The sequence below is a fragment of the Triplophysa dalaica genome, chromosome 15, assembly GCF_015846415.1.
Source record: "Triplophysa dalaica isolate WHDGS20190420 chromosome 15, ASM1584641v1, whole genome shotgun sequence".
In the NCBI taxonomy this organism is placed as follows: Eukaryota; Metazoa; Chordata; class Actinopteri; order Cypriniformes; family Nemacheilidae; genus Triplophysa; species Triplophysa dalaica.
In genome coordinates, this window is record NC_079556.1 from 9,600,794 (window position 1) to 9,622,602 (window position 21,809).

The following is a 21,809-nucleotide window of genomic DNA, read 5'->3' on the forward strand; positions in this document are numbered from 1 at the left end:
AATAACAAGGAGCCACGGATCTGAACGGGTATTGAGCACTTATAGAACATATTTATTGAAAAACGAAAATAAAACTAATTTTCGAAAAATCTCACTCCACCAGTGCGTTCATGATACGTGATAATACTGCAAACATGATGACTGGTGGCTGTTTTTGAAATGGTATTAGATATTTGAACATTCAAAAATAGACAAAACTGCAACCACTATTTAAATAAACATTCTTAAGTAATCATACTGCCTCCCAGAAAACCTACCCTTTACCCTTTTTTAAACTGGTCACATTGCACATTGCTGACAGTGGAATAATAAACCATTTCGCGACACTTGACGTTCGTATACAGAAAGAAATGCATAATAATAATATTAATAATAATAATAATAATAATACAAAATACCTGGAATTCGGCTTGCAATGTCCTTTCTCCTTAATTTGATTTTTTTCTTTCATTTATATATATTACAGTGTAAACTGGTGTAAAATGTTCACTTACAGTCTGATCCTGTGGATGTTAGTTAGTGTATAAGGGGATTTGGTGTTGACCCTTGATTCTGGTGTGTGAAGTAATCAGAAAGTCCGCTTGAAAGTCCGGAGGTGAAACTGGGTAGGGAAGGCCTTAATGAGTCACACTGGAGAGAGGAGGCCGTTTGCGGGGAAGAGGAAGAGGCGCCCCGGGAGCTCATGGACGTGGTGCTCTGGGAGGTCATGGATGGGTGAGGGACGTGGGGGAAGAAATAACTGGTCTGTCCCGCGAGCAGGTTCATTGAACACGGATTCAAAGAGTATGTCCCGGAGCAGGGTACGGAAAGCCCACATGGCACTGAGGCGGCCAAAGCGGCCGCTGTGAGGTGGTGTGTGGCGTAGGGAATGTCTCCATTCACTAGTCTGTCAACACTCAAACCATTGGATGTTGGGAAAGAGTGATTGCTCCCCAAACTGTTTTGAGTTAACATTGTGCTATAGGACATTGGGTGACTAGGGTAAGCCGACGACGTGCCGTTGTAACTTAACGCACTGGTCGCCCTCGGATGGTGAAGCGAGAGGAAAGGCGACATGGGCCAGTATAAAGAGCCAGCTCTATCCATAAATGTCAGTCCCGTGGAGGTAAGCCGTGCGCCCCTTTTAAACGCCAGCTTTGCCCTAGAAGTTGTTGATCTCCGCCGAAGTTTTCCCGTCGTTCCGCCGATGAACACGTCGTCACTAGAGGGGTCAAGCATCCAGTAGTTCCCCTTTCCTGGGTCATCGTAATGCCGGGGCACTTTGACAAAACATTTGTTAAGACTGAGGTTGTGCCTGATGGAATTCTGCCATCCTTGTTTGTTCTCCCGGTAATATGGGAAATTTTTCATAATGAACTCGTAAATGCCGTTAAGAGTTAATCGTTTCTCGGGACTCTGCCGAATGGCCATCATAATCAAAGCGTTATAGCTAAAAGGTGGTTTCTCGTACTTGCCGTTTTTCTTTTCGCCGTCTTTGCCTCCTTCGCCTTCTTTGGAGTCCTTTTTTTCTTCCGGCTTTTCTTTCTCGTCCGTGCACGAAGAGTCGTGGGATGAATTCTCACTTTTAGCGCAAGTGCTTTCCGACTTTGGCTCCTGTGCTTGGGCAGATAAAGGAGTTTTCTCCTCTTCTTCGTGCACCGCTCTGTGCTGGTGGTGGTGGTGATGGTGGTGGTTGTCGTTTTGGACGGCTTCAGGAACCAGACTGTTTATACTGAACGATGATTTAGGAATCATTTTGACTTCTTTCCTTTCTCCCATATCCAACATCACAAGTAAAATAGAGTAGCAACAACCAGCGACAACGGCAGTAGCAGTAGCAGCAGCAGCAGCACAGTCGGTCTTCAAATCTCTTGCTCTGGCAACTCCTCTTATTAAAAAAACACAACAACTATTTCATGTTTCTTAAAAACACGTCGATATGAGACAGCTATCTACAATTAATTACGGAGCCACAGACACTAAGCTGTAAAAAAATTGGTTGAACCTTTTTAGAGACTGTAGCCAACCACAGCAGCATAAGTATTACCCGCGCAGCCAATCATTGAGCAGTTCTTAGCGCCTGTTCCAGTGCGTAAGGATACACAAGATCCACCAATGCTCATGCCCAGTCAACAATGGCTTTCGTTTCCCCCAGCAAACTCCTACCAAGAAAACAGACCACATAACCTCAATCAATTTTTTTTATAATTGTAGAGTGCTGTTTCAACATATCCATGCGTCCTCAATTTGTTTTCATACCGCAGGGGGGAAAACAAAAGGGACTCAAAGGTAGCCACAAAAAAAAAAACAGGTACTACTTCCTGTATCGGCAATTTCTGGCTTTTAATCACGGCTGGAGCACGTAATACAAATACAACACATATACCCACAGCAAGGTGATAGTGAGGTTATAGCCTAGTTGTTTATAATGCAAATCCTTTGCGAAAAACATATATTTATTTCTCATTTACGCATGCTTGTTCGTTCACGTGTATTTTTAATAATGTAAGTATTTTTCTTGATGCTTTACATCCGTGCATGTGGCAGCATTAGCTACTTAGTTGCAAGTTTACGTAAACGATTTTGAACATGGACATTTATAATGATAATTCGTCCTGCAGAGAATATCAGCAATATCTTTATTTTTATAATATATTTATTTCTGGTCTATATTATTTAAAATACCATGCACAGCAACAACTACAACAGAGGCAGCTGACAAAGACAAGTTTAATAATAGTAATAATAATAATCTTAATAAATATGATTAATTATTTATATAATGTGTAGATTTGTTTCCGTTTGTGTAGTTATTTGCAGTTAGATAAACAATGACATATAGCTAGTGCGTGTAAAAACTGTATCAGAATATCAAGACAAAAAACCCATACATTTAAAATAGGAGTATCTTCTTTCTGGATGAGAATAATAAAGAGCTACCAATTTTGAAAATAAAGACAGTGTAGCACTGCTTAAGGCCATCTTATAGAAATTCAGATTACACTTGCAGTACATTACTAATGTTTTAAAAAAGGTATAAATATCTCTTCATGCGGACGTATGAAATGTCGACATGAATCAGGCGCTTTATATTTACGGTTGAAGTTTCTCTAATGGAAGGGGTGAAAGGTGTGTATTTGTGCTAGGAACGTTGCAAGGGGGTTGACTGAACAACAGACACACGCACGGCACACACGCATTCGCATGTGCAAACAAATCGTACACACAGACACACGCACAAGCAAACACATACAGACACGCACGCAAACAAACAAACAAACAAAAAATTATTCTGCATTCCCATAAGGTGGAATTGGGGTAATAGATATGAACATCTTGTTTAGCTCAGGAATACAAAGGATTGACATCACTATATGAACTGTATTTTAAATGCTTTATACGCTATATGTTTGTCTAATGTATTTATCCCATGCTAAAAGTGTTTTTTATTTTTTAAATATCCGAATAATATATTTTTTATACTACAGAGTTTAATGAAAGCACTCGCACGCTCTCTGCGTTATAATCATGCAATGTGTACATTATTTCACTCCAAATGAATAAGAAATTTTGTTGAAAAGAGAACAGACTTGAGCATTATTAAGCAACCGATTCAATAAGTTTGTGTTGTTATATATATTATATTAATTTATTCTTGAATTTTACATAGTTTTTTTAATAAACTGAATTTAATATTAGGTCTAATCAAACACGCATAAATCTCGCAAAAGTTGCTTTTCTGGCTTTAACAGCATTAACCATTATTTGTACTATTAAGTAGAAAATATTTTACACGCCACTGTTGGTTTGATAAAATGTTGACTCTTTCTTATAAAGGACTTTTTTGGTTGATATTTTTTGTAACCTTTATCGCGAGATTGTTTTCATAAATGTAGGTGCGTGTTGCCCCACCACCAACAAACAAGATGTCTCATGTTAATCGATGTCTGATTGTCATTGTCGGACTTGTTTAATGTGATATATAACTATAAATATGTAGGCAAATAATGCAAAAGTTTACTAGCTTTATTTAAATATTTTCCTTTGTATCAGTGCATTAGCCCCGTGGTTTACAAGACAAACATATTCATAATTTCTCGTAAAGCCCATATCACTCATTAGCCTCCCACTGTCGATGCAAAGTAAAGTTTGCGAAAGGTTATAAGAAAATAGAGTTTGATATAGTTCCATCCATAACCTAAACGTGAGGCAAACAATGTGTGTTTAGGAAATTTTAATATTGTTTCTCATATAAACAAAAATGGATGTATTATGAATTATACTGAGGAATAAAGTGTAGATTAAAATAAGAGTTTTTTAAGCATCATGTTTGCTGACTTGTAGGTAAAGGTAAACGGTTAAGAGTTAAACGAATAGCCTAATAAAGCAGTGTTAAATATATTTTCTTAAATTAATCGTAACATTGGCCTATAATAGGCCTATTGCATTAGTGAACAGGTTCCCCTAAAATTTTCATTTAGGCTACAACTTTGGGTTTCTTTTCTGGCACATCAAGCATGCGGTGACGATAGTAGGAAAATAAACGTATTTTTTGCGCAATAATGTGGACTCTTTCTAAAATGTCCTAAAATGTTCACGAGCACGTCGCCTAAATCAACACAGTTGTCACTTACCTCAACAAACATACGCCTGTGTTGAAAATGAGAAATGAAAACAGGGAGGTAATCCTTGACAGTCAGTCCTTTTTAAAACTGTTCATTCTGTCTTTATTGTGCTGCCCTCTAGCGACGAGAAAGAGTGGTTTATTTTGGAGCTTCATTCATATAGCCAAGCATCCAAAAGCTCGATTTTCTCGTTGTAACTTTCTCATTATTATTTCCTGAGAAATGTATCTTTCAAATGGTTATTAAATAATATAACCTCTTTAAACAGGGTCACAAACCCAACATGACATTTTAACCGACTAAACCCGCGTTTAAACTTTCGCAAAATTTTATGAATAAATAAACGCGAATTAAACCGCCTTTTAAATTCACGTTTCATTCAAATTTCACTATGCATTTATATAAATAAGTAAACAACTGTGCTAACATAAATAACTACTGTTAATAAGGCTATATATTTTAAATGTGATGTTGAATTATTGTTTGACTACACGTAAAACAAAATGTAGAAATTGTAGGCTATGCATTTTGTCCAGTCTTGTTCAACCGTGTATTGTAGAACTATACAAAAACTGCTACCTTTGTTATGGCGTTTGTCATTCTGAGAGGAAAAAACAACAACAGCAACAACAATTATGTGTGTATGGCTTGTTGCTTATAGTGGTGTGCACATAAAAAAACAACGACAAAACTAATTTTCAGTACTTTATATTCACAATGTAAATTCAATGAAAATACAAATATTATAAAATTGTATTCCAAATTAAATAAGTAAGTATTATTATCACTACACAATAATTATAATTCGTCTTTTTGAGAGTGGGGTAATTTCTACTACTTACAATTATATAAATAATCAATGTTTACAAAAAAGGATAAAAAATAGATGTGAGATAATAAGTGGTACACACATTTCTCTCATTCTTTCTCTTGTCAAATGAAACATTAGGTTTTAGTAAAACTAAATGTACAGTTAATAACGCCACTATCATTTTTCATGATCTGTAGTGCCATCCTGTGGTGGTTTAACAAATAGTTTTGAGTTCAAATACTTGATTTATTAATGAGTTTAGTATAAGACACACTTCCAAAAGTTTTAGCATATGTTACATCTTTAGTTACCTGTTTATTTATTCGGATTATAACAACATACATGAGCATACAAAAAAATTGCATGAATTGTTAGCACATGAACTTAATAGGAATACAAAATATATATCTAATATAATCTTTTTAGATCTAATAGAGTACTTTTGCATTTGACACTTTAACATAGATGTGGTCTATATCTTTTAAATTTTTGAATGCACACAAAAGCATATGTATACGTTGAGGTGTGTTGATCTGTCTGGAATTACAAATCATTTGTAGAATTTCACAGAGTACAAATTCAAATGTATTAATCATAAATTAAAGTCATTTATGAACTACTCCCATAATAGAAAGCTGGACCTGCTGTTAAATGAAAATCATTTCTTGAAAAACTTCTTGAATACATTCCTATTTTTGGATTTGTCCTTGTTTCCATTCTCTGTCTGTTCCGGTGGAGGAGGTGGAGGGTATAAGGGCGCCTGGTTCCTCTGTAAACTTCTCAAATTATGGCTCTCACTTACTGGCAATACAAAAAAATAAATTCAATACAAACTAGTTTCCTCAAAAGCAAATGTATCCCACGAAAAAACACAAGCATGACACAACATATGAACATTGAATGGAATGTTTGATTTTTTAAAACTTTGTTCCATATTAAAGTTTAATTTCTTCATTCTCAAATCTAGTCAAGACTACAGTTATCTTTAGTTATTGCATTTGACATCAACACTATGAAAACACCGGACTCTCACCTGAGTCTCGGCTTTCTCCTCCGTCAGGGTAGCGGTGTCTGATGTAATAAGTGTGTGGGGGTTTTGGTGGTGGCTCTCTGTCAGTCTCACAACTCTCTGTGGACTCTTCTGTTATTACAAATCTGCAGTAAGTGTTAAGTACAAGCATGCAGATATACACAGACTGGCACAATGTAACAGCCAGAACTAGTTTTGTTTGTTCTCTTACCCTTTTCCTGGTTAGATTCTGAGTTTGAAGTTTCAGTGTTACATGTTTCCGCTGGCTCTGTGCTTTCTTCACTCGTTTCTGTGTAAATTCTGTGGGGGAAACAAGAGTAAAAAAGAAAATGTCCAGTTATTATTATTTTAGTAACTGACCTATATGTTACTGTAGTTTTACACATTTCATTGCCCCTCATATAATACTAAAATTATCATATTGTTTATGTTTGTTTTTTTGTACCCCGGACTGTCCAAAGACGCAGCTTCATTTGTGCAATCCTGCAGCTCCTTCAGCCACATTTGCTGTTCCCTTTGAGATGAAGTAGCGAACAAATAGTGACTGCCATCGGCCAGTCTGAACCAGAGAGTGAAATGAAAACAGATTATATCGGACACGAGCAATGTGAGCAGACGTGCCAATGAAAACCTTTTACAGCAGCAGGAGGAAAGAATTATAACTCACATTAGTTTGAAGGTGTGCTCTTTTCTCCTAAAGTAAGGATTGTCTTTACACACCGCTCCAGCCAGGGAGATTGGCGGCCAACGTGTGCAGTTCTGCAATGAATGACACTAAACATTAATGCGTTAAGGGAAAGTTCACTCGAACATGATTTTTTTTGTCATGACTTACTCCCCCTCAAGTTGTTCCAAAACTGTATACATTTCTTTATTTGGTAGAACACAAAGAATGATACTTGGAAAAATGTTAATAACTAGGATTTCTGGGACACCATTGACTACAATAGTAGAATTTTGTTGTATCATTTCGTTGTTCTATTGAGCACAAAATGAGATATTTTGAAGAATGTAGGTAAACAGTTCTGAGGCACCTTTGACTATCATTTAAAAATGTTCTACTATGGTAGTTAATAGTGCCCCAGAAATGTCCGTTGCTATACTTTTTCTAAATATCTTTATTTGTGTTGTATTAGGTTTGGAACAACTTTAGGCTGAGTAATTTATGACAGAGTTTTAATTTTGTGAGTGAACTATCCCTTTAACATAAAGTATGCACAGTGTAAAAAAGCTGCTCCAAATGCAATAACAATCGACATGCAAGAAGTTGAAAGACACCAAAGAAGAATCTCAAACTGCTATCATCATGGTTCACTAATGTAAGATTTGTCTGCAGAAATATTTGCTCTGTTTGTCTGCATATATACTTAATAAATAATAAACAACACTTATCAAGTCTCTCCTAATATAATCCGTCTTTTCTCCGCCTGTCACTAGCGTGTCTGGCCAAATATATGTATGTGTGAAAACGTGTCTGTGTACAGCCATACCTCACTGGCGGCATCTCGGTCTTTAAACAGATTGAGTGTCTCCTCTTCCAGTACTGCATAGACCGTTTCCCAGTGATCCGAGCCCTGATCCAAATCAACAGATCAATGTTGCACCATTAAGTGCTCTTACAGAAACAAAACCACACTATAAACAAAGAAGTGAACCTGAGGGTGTCAGTGAGAGCTTTTTAATCAATATCACCATTCGGTGTTGGTTGAGGAGCTTACTTTATTTCCTCCTTGTTTCAGTTTAATCTCCAGGGTACCCTCCATTTTGGCATGACCTCTTGTGATCTAGAGAAGCAGGCAAATTATAGACCAAATAATGGAATATGAATAGAAGAGGAGCTGGCAAGTGTTTACCTTGGTGGTTGGGTATTTTGAAGAGTCATCTTCTTCAAGTGTATCGGTCTCTGAAAGGAAAGATGGTGGAGATGACTTGGGGTCCTCTGGTGGGGTAGACGGTGGAAGATTTTTCTCCTCAAAGCTTTGATTGTTGCTAGAAAGCATCACCGTGTTGACTTCATAGGGTGGATCGGGGGGTATTGACTTGGGAGGACCCCGCATCTCTGTATCAGGGATGGATAATCTCTCACGCCTTGGGAAGGTCCTTGGTTTGGGAATTACATCTTTGGGGGGATGGCTAGCTGACTCAGCCTGTTTCTGAGTATCTCCCTCATCTTCAGATTTAGGGTCTTGGGCGGTGCGTAGATAATGAGGTCTGTACAGAGATGTAGAAGTTTCAGAAGATGAACTGGCGCTTTCTGGTACAGAGGTGGACGTTTTGTCAGGTGAAGTGGTGGTATCGCTACAACTGCTGCTGTTCCTCCTGAGGCCAGATGCCACACATGATACCACAAGGGAATCAGTTTTATCATTGCTGTTTCTTCTCAGGATGGAAGATCTGACTGAGACTCTGGAAGGGACAGAGAAGTTATCCACCTTCCTACCGATGCTATTTCGTCTGAGAACAGGATTGGTCAACGTGGGTCGCGGAGACAAAGCAGGACGTTCAGAAACCTTTTTCTTCAGGGATGCCACACGAACTGGCTTCTCGTGGCTGGAGCCTGTGTTATTGTCTCTCTCAGTTTGTTTTAACTTATGTTCTCTCTGAGGGACAAAATAACAGTAGAAAAATAAATTATGATGGCCAAAACTTAGATAAACATGGGACATTTGTATCTTTCAAAGAGCAAAAAAATCTTTTTAATAAGAAATAATGTAAGTAGAGATGACACTAAACTACTCCACCGACACATTTATTACACTTATTATTCAGAGTGATATCTGCAGATGCAGATGCCGATAGTATGGTGGTTAACTCGCAAAAACTAAATTCGGAAGATTAAATGAAGATTTCTTAACTTTCTGAATGTTTTTAATTCATATATTGTCTATTAATATTGAATATCTAACTAGTGATGTTTTTTAACATTTTATTTTCACAAAAAACTATTTCATTGCATTTTCCTGTCCTCTTTTGATTGACAGAATCGATCAGCTCTGATCATCAGCTGGTTTTAAACTTTGGCCAATATATTGTAAGAATGGCTTTAATCGATATCAATTATTGGATGATATATCAGTGCATCTCTAATATAAAGGAATCTTTTTTTTTAAAGAACAGGGCTCAATAATTAAATACGAGAATTTCAGATTAGAATTTAATTCGCCATCATGCCACAGTATTAAATACCTAACTGGGCAATTCCATGAAAATGCCAACCTAACCACGGGAAAAAAAAAGGTTTTACCAGCGATTTTTACTATGGTTAGAGCACAGATAATAACATTTGGTGTTTCATATACCCACGTAAGATCTCTCTTAAAATTTTTAAAGCATTTGTTTTATTTTTAGTGCATGATTTTTCATAGTCAGTTAAGAGCCATTTTCAGGATTGTCACATCCATAACGCTACATATTTCTCATAAATGGACACATGAAAATTAATATAAAGTAACGATTTGATGTTCTATAAAGAGGCACCCCTTCTCCATTCATTGGGTATTATTGCTTCAGCATTGTGCATTTAATTTTTTTATAGAAATCCTACAAAGTTTATCGTCTCCCAAAAAACGTGTTTTTTTTGTCACATCCATAACGCATGTTTATTTCCCTTTTTTTACACAGAGTCTAAACATCAAAAAATGTCAATCAATGAAATATTTCATATTTCAATGAAAAATAATTATATCAACAAGGGTTAGGTAAAACATAAACAAATGGTTCAATATCATCGTAACAAATTCATTCACTGAGCATTTTTATGTCACGTCCATATTTATCACGCAAAATATCACGTCCATAACTTTGGAATTGCCCATTTATTTATACAAAAAAAGGCCTATTAAACAGAAGCTTTTCACATTTTACCTGAATTTTCCTGGCTTGCAGGGCATTAAATCTCTCACTCTGGGCTTGAATCATGGCCTCTAGATCCTCCTGTTTCTTCATCAACTCCAGAACATCTGAGACAGAGTCCTGTTCACGAGAGAAACACAAGAGAGTATATGGCTGTCTGCAGAAGAATTTAAACAATACATCTTTCCAAATATAAATTTATCCGAATGTGTGTGACAGTCTCACCCCATACTCCTCTGCTCTAAGTGCACTCTCATAAGTGTTAAGCCAGTGATCCGCCTGCTCCAGGTCTCTCTGTAGCTGCTGCAGTTCCAGATCCTCCAGATACTGAGCTCTTCGTTCAGCCCACGTCTGCAACACACGCGCCTCCAACTCCTGCAGCTCGGCCAGGCGCTGCTCCAGCTTTAACAGTCATGTAGGCATGGGAAATATTCACAATTTATATTCAAAATAATTATTGGCATCAACTTTGGTCGAAGTTCATGCATTTATAAAAAAATTGCATAACAATTCAATTCATAACAAACACTGTAACATTGGAAAATTGAGAAAATTTTATAGTCTGCACTATTGTTATTGTTACACTGGTACATTGAAGTGAATTGAGTGACTATACAGTGCACTACAGGGACTCTAGTACATCAGCCTATATGTCACTTTTTCAGATGTCCACATAAATGGATTATATAAATGGAATAATTAAAAATATGATTGTTTTTCACGCCTTAAAATTGACAAACATGTAAAGACTAACAAGCAATTGTGTTAAACTCTTTCATGGATGAATTATTATTACCTCAAATCAAGAATAGTTTTTAAACAAACAATCAAATATTATGCTAATTTTAACAGTAACACTAGGTGGGTAACATACCTCCTGACTCATGAAGTTCCCCTCTTCCATCAGACGCCTTCCTTCATTTTTAACAATTTCTGATTTGTCCAGCTGTCTGTCAATCTGTGCACGGTACTCATCATGCCTTTTGATTAGCTGCTCCAGGTCTTTGACCTCCCCTCCAAGCCCCTCCCCTGTCACTAGGGACAACGTCTCCTTGAGCCAGCCACTAAAACAGTATGAGGACAAATGTAAGTGTGCAGTACATCACCTGAAATCACACAAGAATCTTTAAGAACAGAAAAACCATTGCATACATTAGCTCTCTCCATTCGGTCAGATATCTCTGAACGGCTTCAACCTTCTGGAGTCTTTGTCTGCGCTCATTGGCTTTCTCCAGCAGGCTGCTCCAGATCTCCTTCATCTCCTGTAGCCTCTCATTCAGACTGTCCTTCACTTGTGGGAACCTGCGGACCAGAGCTTTGCCTTCCTCATTTCGACGGGACACATCCTCTTCTATCACAGCAAGGTCTCTCTGATAAAACAAAAGGGTACTTCTATGATTTTGTGTTTTAGAAATTAGCTTTTGTAGTTTTACAGTATGTACTACATTTTTTTTGATAATATTGTTTGTTTTAACTATAATTTTGATAACATTTTGTTTAAAATTGGTTTAGCTTAAAATTTGTATTTGAGTTTTTATTGTCAAAATTACAAACCTAATTTTCACAATAAAAACTCAAAATACAAATTTTAAGCTAAACCAATTTTTTTAATTTTCATTTGAAAAACAAAATGAAAAACAATACATCTACTGTATTAAATAATGATCTGTCAATTAATTCACAGAAAAAAGGTGAAAATTATGCAAAATGTGAAAAATATCTGATTGCCCCCCACTCCAGCCAGTCTAGTACCAGACCTGAAAAACTATTTGCCAATGTGGGATAAAAAATAGATAGTGGCCCTGAAAACATTGCAAATGGGCCACTGAGTGAGACTTAAAGCATGGTAAAATGAAGCTGTAAACCAGTTGTAAAACAGCAAACCAGTGTTTGTCAATGTTACCTCGAGGCCTTCATGTTGGCGAATGAGAGCTTGGACACTGAGCAGGTCATTCTCCTGGTCCTCAGAATCCAGAGCCACCTCCTTCTCACTCATCCAGCTCCTGAGTTCATCCAGATCATGGTCGAACTGATGTACCTCTCGAGCAGTATGCAGTTTCTGTCCAAAACAATCACATATTAAAGGCCAAATTTTAATGATGAATGATCCTGGTATGTCAGTACAGAAGTACCTCGATGGTATATTAAATGGAAATACCTCTGCTCTGTTTTTCATAGCTTTGTTTAAGTTCTCCCAAAGTCTCAGCAGATCCGTTTCCTTCAGCTCTGCCTCAGATGAATGAACTGCCTGCCTCAATCTCTGGACATTGCCAAGCTTACTCTGACCGAGGGTGGTGACCTCTTCTGCAAAATCCTCAAACTTCTTCTGCAGCGCCTAATAGAAGCATGTTAAGTGTTTTAAAAAATATTCAGAACATCAAAACGGGTTACAAAATTATAGAAGTAATATAAAGAATACATGACGTAATATAAAGTTCAGGTTAACATCAAGTATGTACACATCTTTACAAAATAACAAACAACATTATATTACAATGGGATTTGTAGTGCGTACACGCTTCTAATACTGGGCAGTCTTAAATTAAGATCTGACAACATAAAGAACAAGTTAAAAATAACATGTACTGTAAACAAACGTGAATCTTAACTGTCGGGAATAAAAGTCCTTACAGCTGACAATAGTACAATATGTGTTCAAATAAAAACAAAACTCATACTGTGCACTTTGAAAATGACTGAGGTCATAAATTCATGCATGAAAGGGTTAAGATGTTTCATATGAAACTTTTTATGTTTTTAGTACTCCTAGCAAAATATTATGGGGTGAATCTTACCTCAACCCCCTCTAGATCTTGTCCAAAATCATCAGACTCCGCGATGGTCTTGCGGGAGAGGAGCCAGTTCTGTAGGTCTGTGGCTTCTCTCTCAAACACATAGAGATTGTACTGATTCTCCAGCTGGTCACGGCGTTCAGTGGACAGTCCCAGGAGCGTTTCAAACTCACCATGAGCATCTTTAAGGCTCTTACTTACTAAATGGCTGCAAAGACACATAATAATGCCAGCATCTTTAACACTTTGATGTATGAACGGATATCATTGCCTATTATATATCATTCAGATTTTCTTACTAGCCGAAAATCATATTTAGCACATAAGTTCGATAAATCACAATTGTCTGTTACTGTAAGCTTGTAGTGGAAAGGTGAACCTATAAGACTGCACCTGTTGGGATGTTTGGATTTCTGTAGATCAGTCCCCGTTTTTAGGAGAGACTCCACTTTTCCACGTTGGTTCTCCAACTCAAGGTCAACTGTGTCTAGTTTTCTCAAGAAACCCTCAGTGACCTCTTCACTTTTTCCATAGTCTCTGGACTCCAGCCAGGGCCTCTGCTCCTCCATCCACTGTTCCAGTTGGGAGACCTACAAAGATCATAATAACGAACAGCCATCGACCAATCAGCATCCAGGAGAGTAACTATCAATTTTATAACCGCACATATTGTGGGCCCCCCTCGAGTACGAGATGTTTCATCTCAAGTGGTTTATACCAATAAATAAATATAAAATGATTATGTTTACTGTATAGAAATGTCAAGGGATTACTGGCGACCTCTAAGAGGAAGGTCTGTATCTTCAGTGCTTCTTGAAGCAGGTGATATTTCTTCTCAGACTCCTTCATCAAAGTTTCGAAGTTCTTCTTTAGCTCAGCAACTCTCTCGCTGATCTCACGGGAAGCAAAGTGTCGTCCCCGCACCAGGTTCTGCCCCGCCTCCTGTACAGCCATCACCAGAGGGGTCCGGCTCTCAATTTCCTGCATCACAACCTAAAGGGCAAAGTGTATCAGAATATCAGGAAAAAATGGATTGTGCTGAAAAACACAGAAAAGTACAAATATATTTGTATATGTTGTGTTTTCACTGTTTTAGCTGAATAAATCACACTCAAAATACAAGTGTAGGGAGGCAGAAAGAGAGAGTTTGTAGCCACTAATGCAAAATTTTACAGGGGTACTGAACAATCTACTATATAATATGTGGAAAATTACCCTAATATCGATAACACAGTGTACCACAATTTTGTTATTATTAAAGTTCTTGTAAAATTCTGTGGTGCTAATTATTGTGCTAATAATAATTTTCATGTAGCATCAATGTTTTAGTAGATATTAAGCTCAAGTAAATTTTGAGCTGATATCATTAATTATGATTTATCTGTATATTGCAAATAAACTAAAACTAAATTGTCAGAAAATTCTAGAAATTTCTGTAGCACATGGAAGATGGGATGTTATGACAGGATTAGTCATAAAAGACAAAAACAATGCCAGTACCTTGTAAGTTTGAGTAATAATACCGAAAAAACCAACGATTTTCATATTCAGCATGTAGAACTTCATAAAGAATCAGTACAAATTAAAGCAAAACTAATTTTTGTTTTAATATTTGAACTTATGGTATATTGTGACACCCTTCAGGTTCAAAAAACAGTAGCATCACTATATTTTTTAATATGGTGCAGTAGTGAAAACTACAGCCAGAGCCCATGAATGTTTTAGATTTATTCTGGGATCTTTTGACAGGCTAGCATAACAGTACCAGTGAGGGATTCAGACCAGACTCACCAGATGTTTTTTGACTGAAGTTTGTGTGCTCTGTAGGGAGTTTCCCAGGTCTTTTGTACTTGTGGCTTGCAGCTTGTCCTGAATCCACGCCAGCTCGTCTTCTAAGTCCCTGTAGAACTGGAAGAGCAGCTGCCAGGACTCCAGAGTTTCCCTGCGGGCCTGCAGTGGCTCGGCTAGGCCATTATACCTGAGAGAAATACCTATCAGTGTTTTCTGTACATTCAACTATTACGACAGATAACAGATAATAATCATTTAACATGAATGCATTTTTATGACCTCATAAATGTTGTGAGAGTTGATATTATGCACTAAAAACTATGTTCAAATTTCTTTGACACGTTCTGTCAAAGATTTATTTATTAATTCTAAATTAAAAGTGAAACAAACAAAAAGAACCAAAAAAACAACCTGTTGACAACCTCCCAGACCCTCTGCTGGATATTTTCTGCCAGGAAATTGCCTTGAGAGCTGAAGTCTTTGGCTGTGTCAACCAGCCCCTGAACTTTCTCCATGTGTGCATCAACCATCTCCTCTACACCCTGTAGGGCCTGCAGCAGTCTGCTTACTGAGGTCAGGTCTCTGCCGTAGTCATCATTGGTCACCTCTACCTCCACTGATCCCAGCCACTCCTCAATGTCATCCAAAGATCTTTGAAACTGCAAGGCCTAGAGCAACAGACACAAAATATGATATTTCAATCTCAGTTTTGTAGAAGCAAAAAGGAACATTACACATTTTTTTCAGTGCACAGCACTTACAGTATACAGTGCCAGGAAGGCAAATACAGACTGCGATTGAACAATTCTGTACCTGATACGCTTGCTGTAAACGTGACTTCTTATCCTTGCAGTTGCTTAAAAGCAGTTCCCAGCTGTCAATTACATCCTTTACTCGTGGTTTAATCTTGCTTTTAGCAGGATGACTGGATGCCAGCATCTGATCTCCCTCCTGTGGAAACATTTCCTGTTTCAGACTGAACTCTGCTTGTGTTAATGCGAATCTCTTTGAACTTTAAGAATCGAATGACATACTTTTGTGAGGGTCTCTACTCGGTTGCGGTTTGCCAGTATCTCAGCCTCAAAGCTTTGGTGTTTCAGTAGCTTAGCCTGCAGGTTGATAGGATCTCTCCAGCTCTCATCAAGAGCCACAGAGTTCTTCTCATTCAACCAGGTGGAAACCTTTCCAAATGAGAAAACATTTTGCATTAACTTCAATTTGTTGATGTATTAGGGGTGTTCAAGCGACAGTTCACAAAAAATGTCATTCAGTCATTTACTGACTGTCATGCCAACAAGTGTTTTAGTTTATGTTCTGCGAAAGACAAAAAAAAATGTTTTTTTGTTTTTTTTGTTTTCGTATATACAATAAAAGTGAAAACTTTAATTTTTCACGGTATAGACAAAACAGCCCAGACGCTCTTTAAATTGTGCATTTTGCAATAAAAAAAATTAAGTAATTGGCCAAAATTGAATGAAATGGCAAATTTTTTTATTTTTGAGTGAATTGTCCCTTTAAATAAAGATTTTTTTTGTGGAGAAACATTGATTTTTTCCCTTTTACGCACCTCATAGCCGTCCTCTAGGAACTTCTGCAGCTGTAGAGATTCTTCTAAAGCTTTTCGCTTAGCTTTGCTCATTTCCAGTAGCTTGCCCTTCCTATAAGAATGCAATTTATTCTAATCTACGATTTTTATTTTTAATAATAGATGCAGTATTGTCATGATTTATTACAGCATACCTGAGCAGAATGGCTTTAGTCTTCTTCTTGATGTTGTCAGAGTCGTAGTGATGCGTCTGGGTGAGCTGTTGAGCGTTTCTCTCAACCTCTGCTACCTGTTCAATCTGAGCTTCTAGAGAGCTCTCAAACAAAGCGTGCTTCCTCTGTAAAGTCTCCACCTCGGATAAAGAGCCCTGGAACACAACATCTTACACCATCAATTTTCTAAATTTCACGATACAGAGATTCACAATTAAAACATCACCAGATTTAAAGGAACACTTCACCCAAAAGTGAAAATTCAGTCTTTATGTACTCACATTCAGTTTTTTCAAATCTGTGTAATTGTTTTGTTCTGATGAACACAGAGTAAGATATTGGGAAAAATATGTGTAACCAAACAGTTCTAAGGCACCATTGCCTACCAAGAACTGTTTGGTTACAAGCATTTTTCACACATCTTTCTCTGTGTTCATCAGAACAGAGAAATTTATTTGGAATTTGAGGGTGAGTAAATGAGGACGGAATTGTTATTTTTGGGTGATGTGTTCCTTTAAGGTTAATTGTCTCAAACATTTTTCTGACGAAAATATATTACCCCAAGATCCTCATTCAGCAGCAATGTCTCCCTGTTACTCATCCAGTTCTCACACTGCTCTGCATAGTTCAAGAATATCTGAAACAAGCCAATATATTATCATGGTTCGCATCATAACATATCAAGCAGGATTTAGTGTCTTAAAATGTTTTCGTCTGTTACCTGGAGCTTCAGCGCTTGATCCAGAGTGTTCTTTCTGTCTGCCCAAGCTTGAGCAAGCTTTTTTTTGGCATCCTCCAACCTGCGTAATGCTTCTTTAATATCTGCAGTATCGCTGTGTCCAGATTTAACAAGATTCTGTCCAAAATTCTCAACCGAATCAATACGCTCACCACGAGCATCAATCTCCGCCTGAAATCATTGAAGCTGCATTACACATTGAAAGTCTGACATCATCTTCCAATATGTTAGAGTTAGCTGTGTATTTCATGACAGCAATGGATAAGAATCTATTAAACTAACACTGTGGCCAAATACAAGCAAGTCTGTTTAATGACATCCAGTTAGTCAGACAAAAGAGAAGGTCCAGTGAGTGAAATTGAGCAGCATCTATCTGTGAGGTTGTAAATTGCAACAAACGGCTCACTCCAGAGCTCCACCTCCCTTTGGAAGCACTACCGTGGCTGATACAAGACTAAGAAGTCATCAAGTTTGATACTTCTTTGCCGAAGGAGATATCATATTTATGAAACACGCTCTGTAGAGCAGTTTGTCCATTTAGAGCCACGATTTTCATGTAAGTGGACCCACGGTGTATGCAGATACAAATAGAAACTTCTAAGGTTATAAAAAGATTTGCTTAATTATGTAAGGTATTTGTACACCTCTGAAGACATAGTTATGTATATTATATTGCATTTTTGTTCATAGATCCTCCAAAATATCACACACTAGACCTTAAATGACCAGATATTAAGATAAGAAATGTAATTAAACATTGTTTTAAAAATGTTACTACCTTCCAGTCCTGGTGCTCTACTATGAAGCTCTCAGCTTCAGTCTTATTTTTAGGTAGACCCTTCTTCACTATCTCATCGGTCTGCTTAAGGGTCCAGTCCAGCAGGAGGCGCTGGTTAGCCTTAAACAGCTGCAGCTGATGAGCCTCCTGCAACCTTTCCTTCCTACCATCAAAGTATATCAATGTTAACCCATTTAACCAGTCTATCATCTCTACAGGCCGGGTTACTGTTACATTGCTAAAGAATTTTATTTCAATATTTGTATATAATATTAATAAATTATAATATTATAAATGATAATGACAATAATAATATAATACAGTATCATATAACTAATTTAATACCACAAGATTGCATCAAATGCTTGCATACCTTCGTTTAACTTCCTTGTCCAGTTTCGCTAAAGCAATGCTGACCACTTCCTGCTTCTTACTAAGCTTGTCAGACAGCTCACTATGTCTCCTCAGCCGATCTTTAGTCTCCTTCTCTAGGGCCTGGTTGTATAAATTAGAGCAATTTGTAACGCTTGCTTCACACAAAGTAGCTTAAGTGAGTTACAAAGACTGACACTATACACAACACAATGCTTTGTGCATGGTTTATTTAGAGGCTTTGAGGCCACAGACAATAGTTCCACTCCATTGAAAAATCCTTTAGAATTTCTCTCAATTCCTTTAAATACAAAGACCACACACAGAGCATTAAATGAGGATGAATGTGTTCTTTGTACAAAAGCTGTGTCATGTACTCACAGCGCCCCTCTCCTGGATGACTCGGGCCTCCCTTTCCATCTCCTCGTGTCTGCGAATGAGGTTCTCCACACTCTCCACATCCACTCCGCAATCCTTGCCCTGTAGCAAAAGCATCTGGAGCCCCAGAGAGCCACAGAGGTGGTTTAACTTCATCTTAAGCCGCATAAGCAATTTGTGTTTCATTTTTGTGAACTACTGACAACATTTCTTCAAAATTTCAACCAAAAATATTGATTTTTATTTGCAGACAATTAAAGTGGAACAAACTTGTTTGCAGATCTCGAATAAAATTTCATATTCATATCTCTATAAAAGTACACATCTCAAAACTGTCCCTCACCTTCTCTCCAGCTCTGTCCCTCACTTCTTCCAACTCTCGGATCAAAGCGTGGACCTCCAGCGCTTCCTCTAGCTTCCGCTTATAGCTGCTGAGGTTGCCATGGAAATCACTCCATCTGTTAAGAGGGCGACAAGAAAGTCAAAATAGAAGACAATATGCTACATAACGGAGGATGAGTGTACGTCTCAAAATCTCAGCTGAAATATTGTAGGACGGACCTCTCGTTGAGTTGCTGCCTACGCTTCCTGACGGTCGCCAGATCGTTGCTGTTCTGTCTCTCTAACCGAGCAGCAAGTGTGTTGATCGTCTTGATGTGAGCATCATCCACAGTCACATCCTGGTAGTGAAAAAATCTTTATTACGGTACTATCTATATACCTAGCTCATCGAGTAATTCAATTTTGTGCTAAAACAAAAGCATCAGCCTTACCCCAGAGCTCGAGCCTCTGAATTCACTGAGCTTCTTTAGCAGCTGCTGACCATGTTCATAGTCCTCGCCAACATCACCGACATTTATCATCACCTCCTCCATCCCACAAAAACAGGCAATGATTAGATTTGAACAATATATATCATGACAATGTTTTTGTTTGTTGTGGAACAACCTCATTTTTTTTTTTACCTTTTGTCTTATCCAAACCTCCACCTGTTCCACTTTCTGAAGGAACTCGAAAAAATCTCTGTCATCCTCCAGAACTTTTCCACGGGCGGCAACTTCCTGCTTCAAATCCTCCCAGTGTGAGATCAGAGCTGAAACGGTCTGTTGTACCTCCTTTGATTTTAGGTGACGCATGTTCACAAGCTCATTTCCAGCCTGGTGACCACAAAATTGCGAGATTTAGGTGAACAATTATAGCAAACTATAGGGACATATTTGACTCTGAATGCTTGACCAGCTTGGGATTTCAGTACAACGGTTCACCTGCTGGACCGATTCGATGATCTTTCCGTGGGCCAAAATCTCTGCCTCAAACACCTGATGCTTCTGCAATATCTTCATTTTGGTCTCAAGGCTGCTTAAGTCCATTTCTGAGTCGTCTTGTATTTTATTCATACGGTCTGTAATCCATTCCTCTGCCTGAAATATTAATCAGAGACCAACAAATTCATTCATTCCGTTTCCTCTCCTGGATCATGTGAATTGGAAATGACCGCTACCTCAAACGCATCTCGGTTGAAGATACAGAGGAGCCTAGAGATCTCAAGATCTTCCCTGCGTTGGGCAGAGAGATCCTTGATGCGCTTCCTTCTTTCCTGGAGTGCTTTCAGTTTGTTTTTAATGTTGCTGTTTTTTTCTTGCTTCAAACCTTGTGTCTTTAAGCGCTCTGCTGACTCCTGAAGAGCCACCATCTACAAGACATTTACAATATTTCATTATAATTAGTCCAATCATTTTTAGAGCAAATACTTAAGGTCATTCGACACGCTGGGGCCCAGTTCACCTTGTCTTCCTGAGAGTTCAGAAGCTTTTCGAAGGCTTCATGGCGTTTGAGTAAAGTTTCTACATCATCCACTGTCATTCCCAAATCACTGTTCTTCAGCTGGATCTGCAAGTTACAGATGGAAATAATAGAATCGGCTTGTTGTCATTTTGTTTAACCAAATGTGTGAAAAAATGGTTGAGAAGAACCACAATTGACTTTGACTTGACTTTAAAGGGGTCGTATGACATGGCTTAAACAAATATTATTGTTTGTTTCAGATGTAATGTAATGTGTATTAATGATTTAAGGTTAAAAAAAGCTGTATTTTCGTAAAGCGAGGTCTGCTATGATTGGCCAGTTAAGCAGAGCATAGTGATTGGCCGAATAGTGCAAGCTTGTGACGGAAATCTAACGCCTATTATCATATTTGGAACATCAGGTTCCAAAGCAATTGTAGTGACAGGTACGCCCACCTTACTTGCATATACATTTGGGTGGTCTTAGTCAAATCATACCACGATTTGTGGGGGTGTGGTTACACAAGGCGTTTCAGACATTTCTGGGTGAGTATTCGCTTTCAGATAGAATGCTTTTGTCCGACACTTTAATTTTTGCAATTTTACCTGTCTTATATATGTATGGACAACTTGTAACACACCAAAGACACAGAAAAACAAGTATTCGCGGCATTTGACCCCTTTAAACGAATCTGATTTGTCAATCTCTCATTAATCTCTCATTAATACAGTATATATTCAAAACAAGGACCCGGGCAAAAAAAACGCTTTACGTAACATAATAAATGTGTCTGTTTGTTTCCAGGACTGCACTTACCTCTTGTGAGTTACTGATCTTTTCCATGTGTTCAGTGTCTCTATAAAACACCTGCTCCAGGTGAGTGTTCTCCAACTCCTTCTGCTTCGACTGCCAGTTATCAGTCATTTTCTCTCTCTCTTCTTGCAGAGCTTTCAATTTCTCCTGGATCTGATGCCCGCACAGAACCGTTTAGCAATAAAAAAATTTGTGGTGCTTATATTTATGTCTTTAAACATTATTTCTATATTTATGTCTTTAAACATTACCATAAATCTGTGACCTCAAACTTGGTTATATACATGTCTTTGATTATGCTATTAC

General features: G+C 37.8%; 2 protein-coding genes across 2 annotated transcripts in view; both read right to left on the reverse strand.

Annotated features, from left to right (window-relative positions):
• Positions 1-516: 516 nt before the first annotated feature.
• foxg1a (forkhead box G1a) lies at positions 517-1,855 on the reverse strand. Its single transcript, XM_056768405.1, has one exon. It carries the CDS (start codon positions 1,765-1,767, stop codon positions 517-519), a length of 1,251 nt encoding a protein of 416 aa, XP_056624383.1. The 5' UTR covers positions 1,768-1,855.
• Positions 1,856-5,296: 3,441 nt separating this feature from the next.
• The window catches only part of sptbn5 (spectrin, beta, non-erythrocytic 5), a 35,369-nt gene continuing 18,856 nt past the window's right edge, over positions 5,297-21,809 (reverse strand). Inside the window, 36 exon segments of the mRNA XM_056768383.1 lie at positions 5,297-6,216; positions 6,449-6,556; positions 6,657-6,745; positions 6,891-7,004; positions 7,113-7,204; positions 7,936-8,019; positions 8,164-8,229; positions 8,299-9,045; positions 10,310-10,417; positions 10,523-10,699; positions 11,172-11,361; positions 11,450-11,667; positions 12,201-12,356; positions 12,456-12,632; positions 13,093-13,297; positions 13,483-13,679; positions 13,870-14,082; positions 14,881-15,067; positions 15,292-15,548; positions 15,694-15,831; positions 15,915-16,061; positions 16,448-16,538; positions 16,621-16,793; positions 17,198-17,275; positions 17,360-17,548; positions 18,156-18,318; positions 18,529-18,650; positions 18,909-19,022; positions 19,249-19,363; positions 19,467-19,585; positions 19,679-19,774; positions 19,871-20,062; positions 20,171-20,326; positions 20,407-20,598; positions 20,691-20,795; positions 21,507-21,656. Coding sequence (XP_056624361.1) covers positions 6,074-6,216; positions 6,449-6,556; positions 6,657-6,745; positions 6,891-7,004; positions 7,113-7,204; positions 7,936-8,019; positions 8,164-8,229; positions 8,299-9,045; positions 10,310-10,417; positions 10,523-10,699; positions 11,172-11,361; positions 11,450-11,667; positions 12,201-12,356; positions 12,456-12,632; positions 13,093-13,297; positions 13,483-13,679; positions 13,870-14,082; positions 14,881-15,067; positions 15,292-15,548; positions 15,694-15,831; positions 15,915-16,061; positions 16,448-16,538; positions 16,621-16,793; positions 17,198-17,275; positions 17,360-17,548; positions 18,156-18,318; positions 18,529-18,650; positions 18,909-19,022; positions 19,249-19,363; positions 19,467-19,585; positions 19,679-19,774; positions 19,871-20,062; positions 20,171-20,326; positions 20,407-20,598; positions 20,691-20,795; positions 21,507-21,656 — 5,868 coding nt within the window. The 3' untranslated portion in view covers positions 5,297-6,073.

Excerpts from the sequence above, each read along its gene's own strand:
- foxg1a (XM_056768405.1), bottom strand. The coding sequence starts at position 1,767 with ATGTTGGATATGGGAGAAAGGAAAGAAGTCAAAATGATTCCTAAATCA.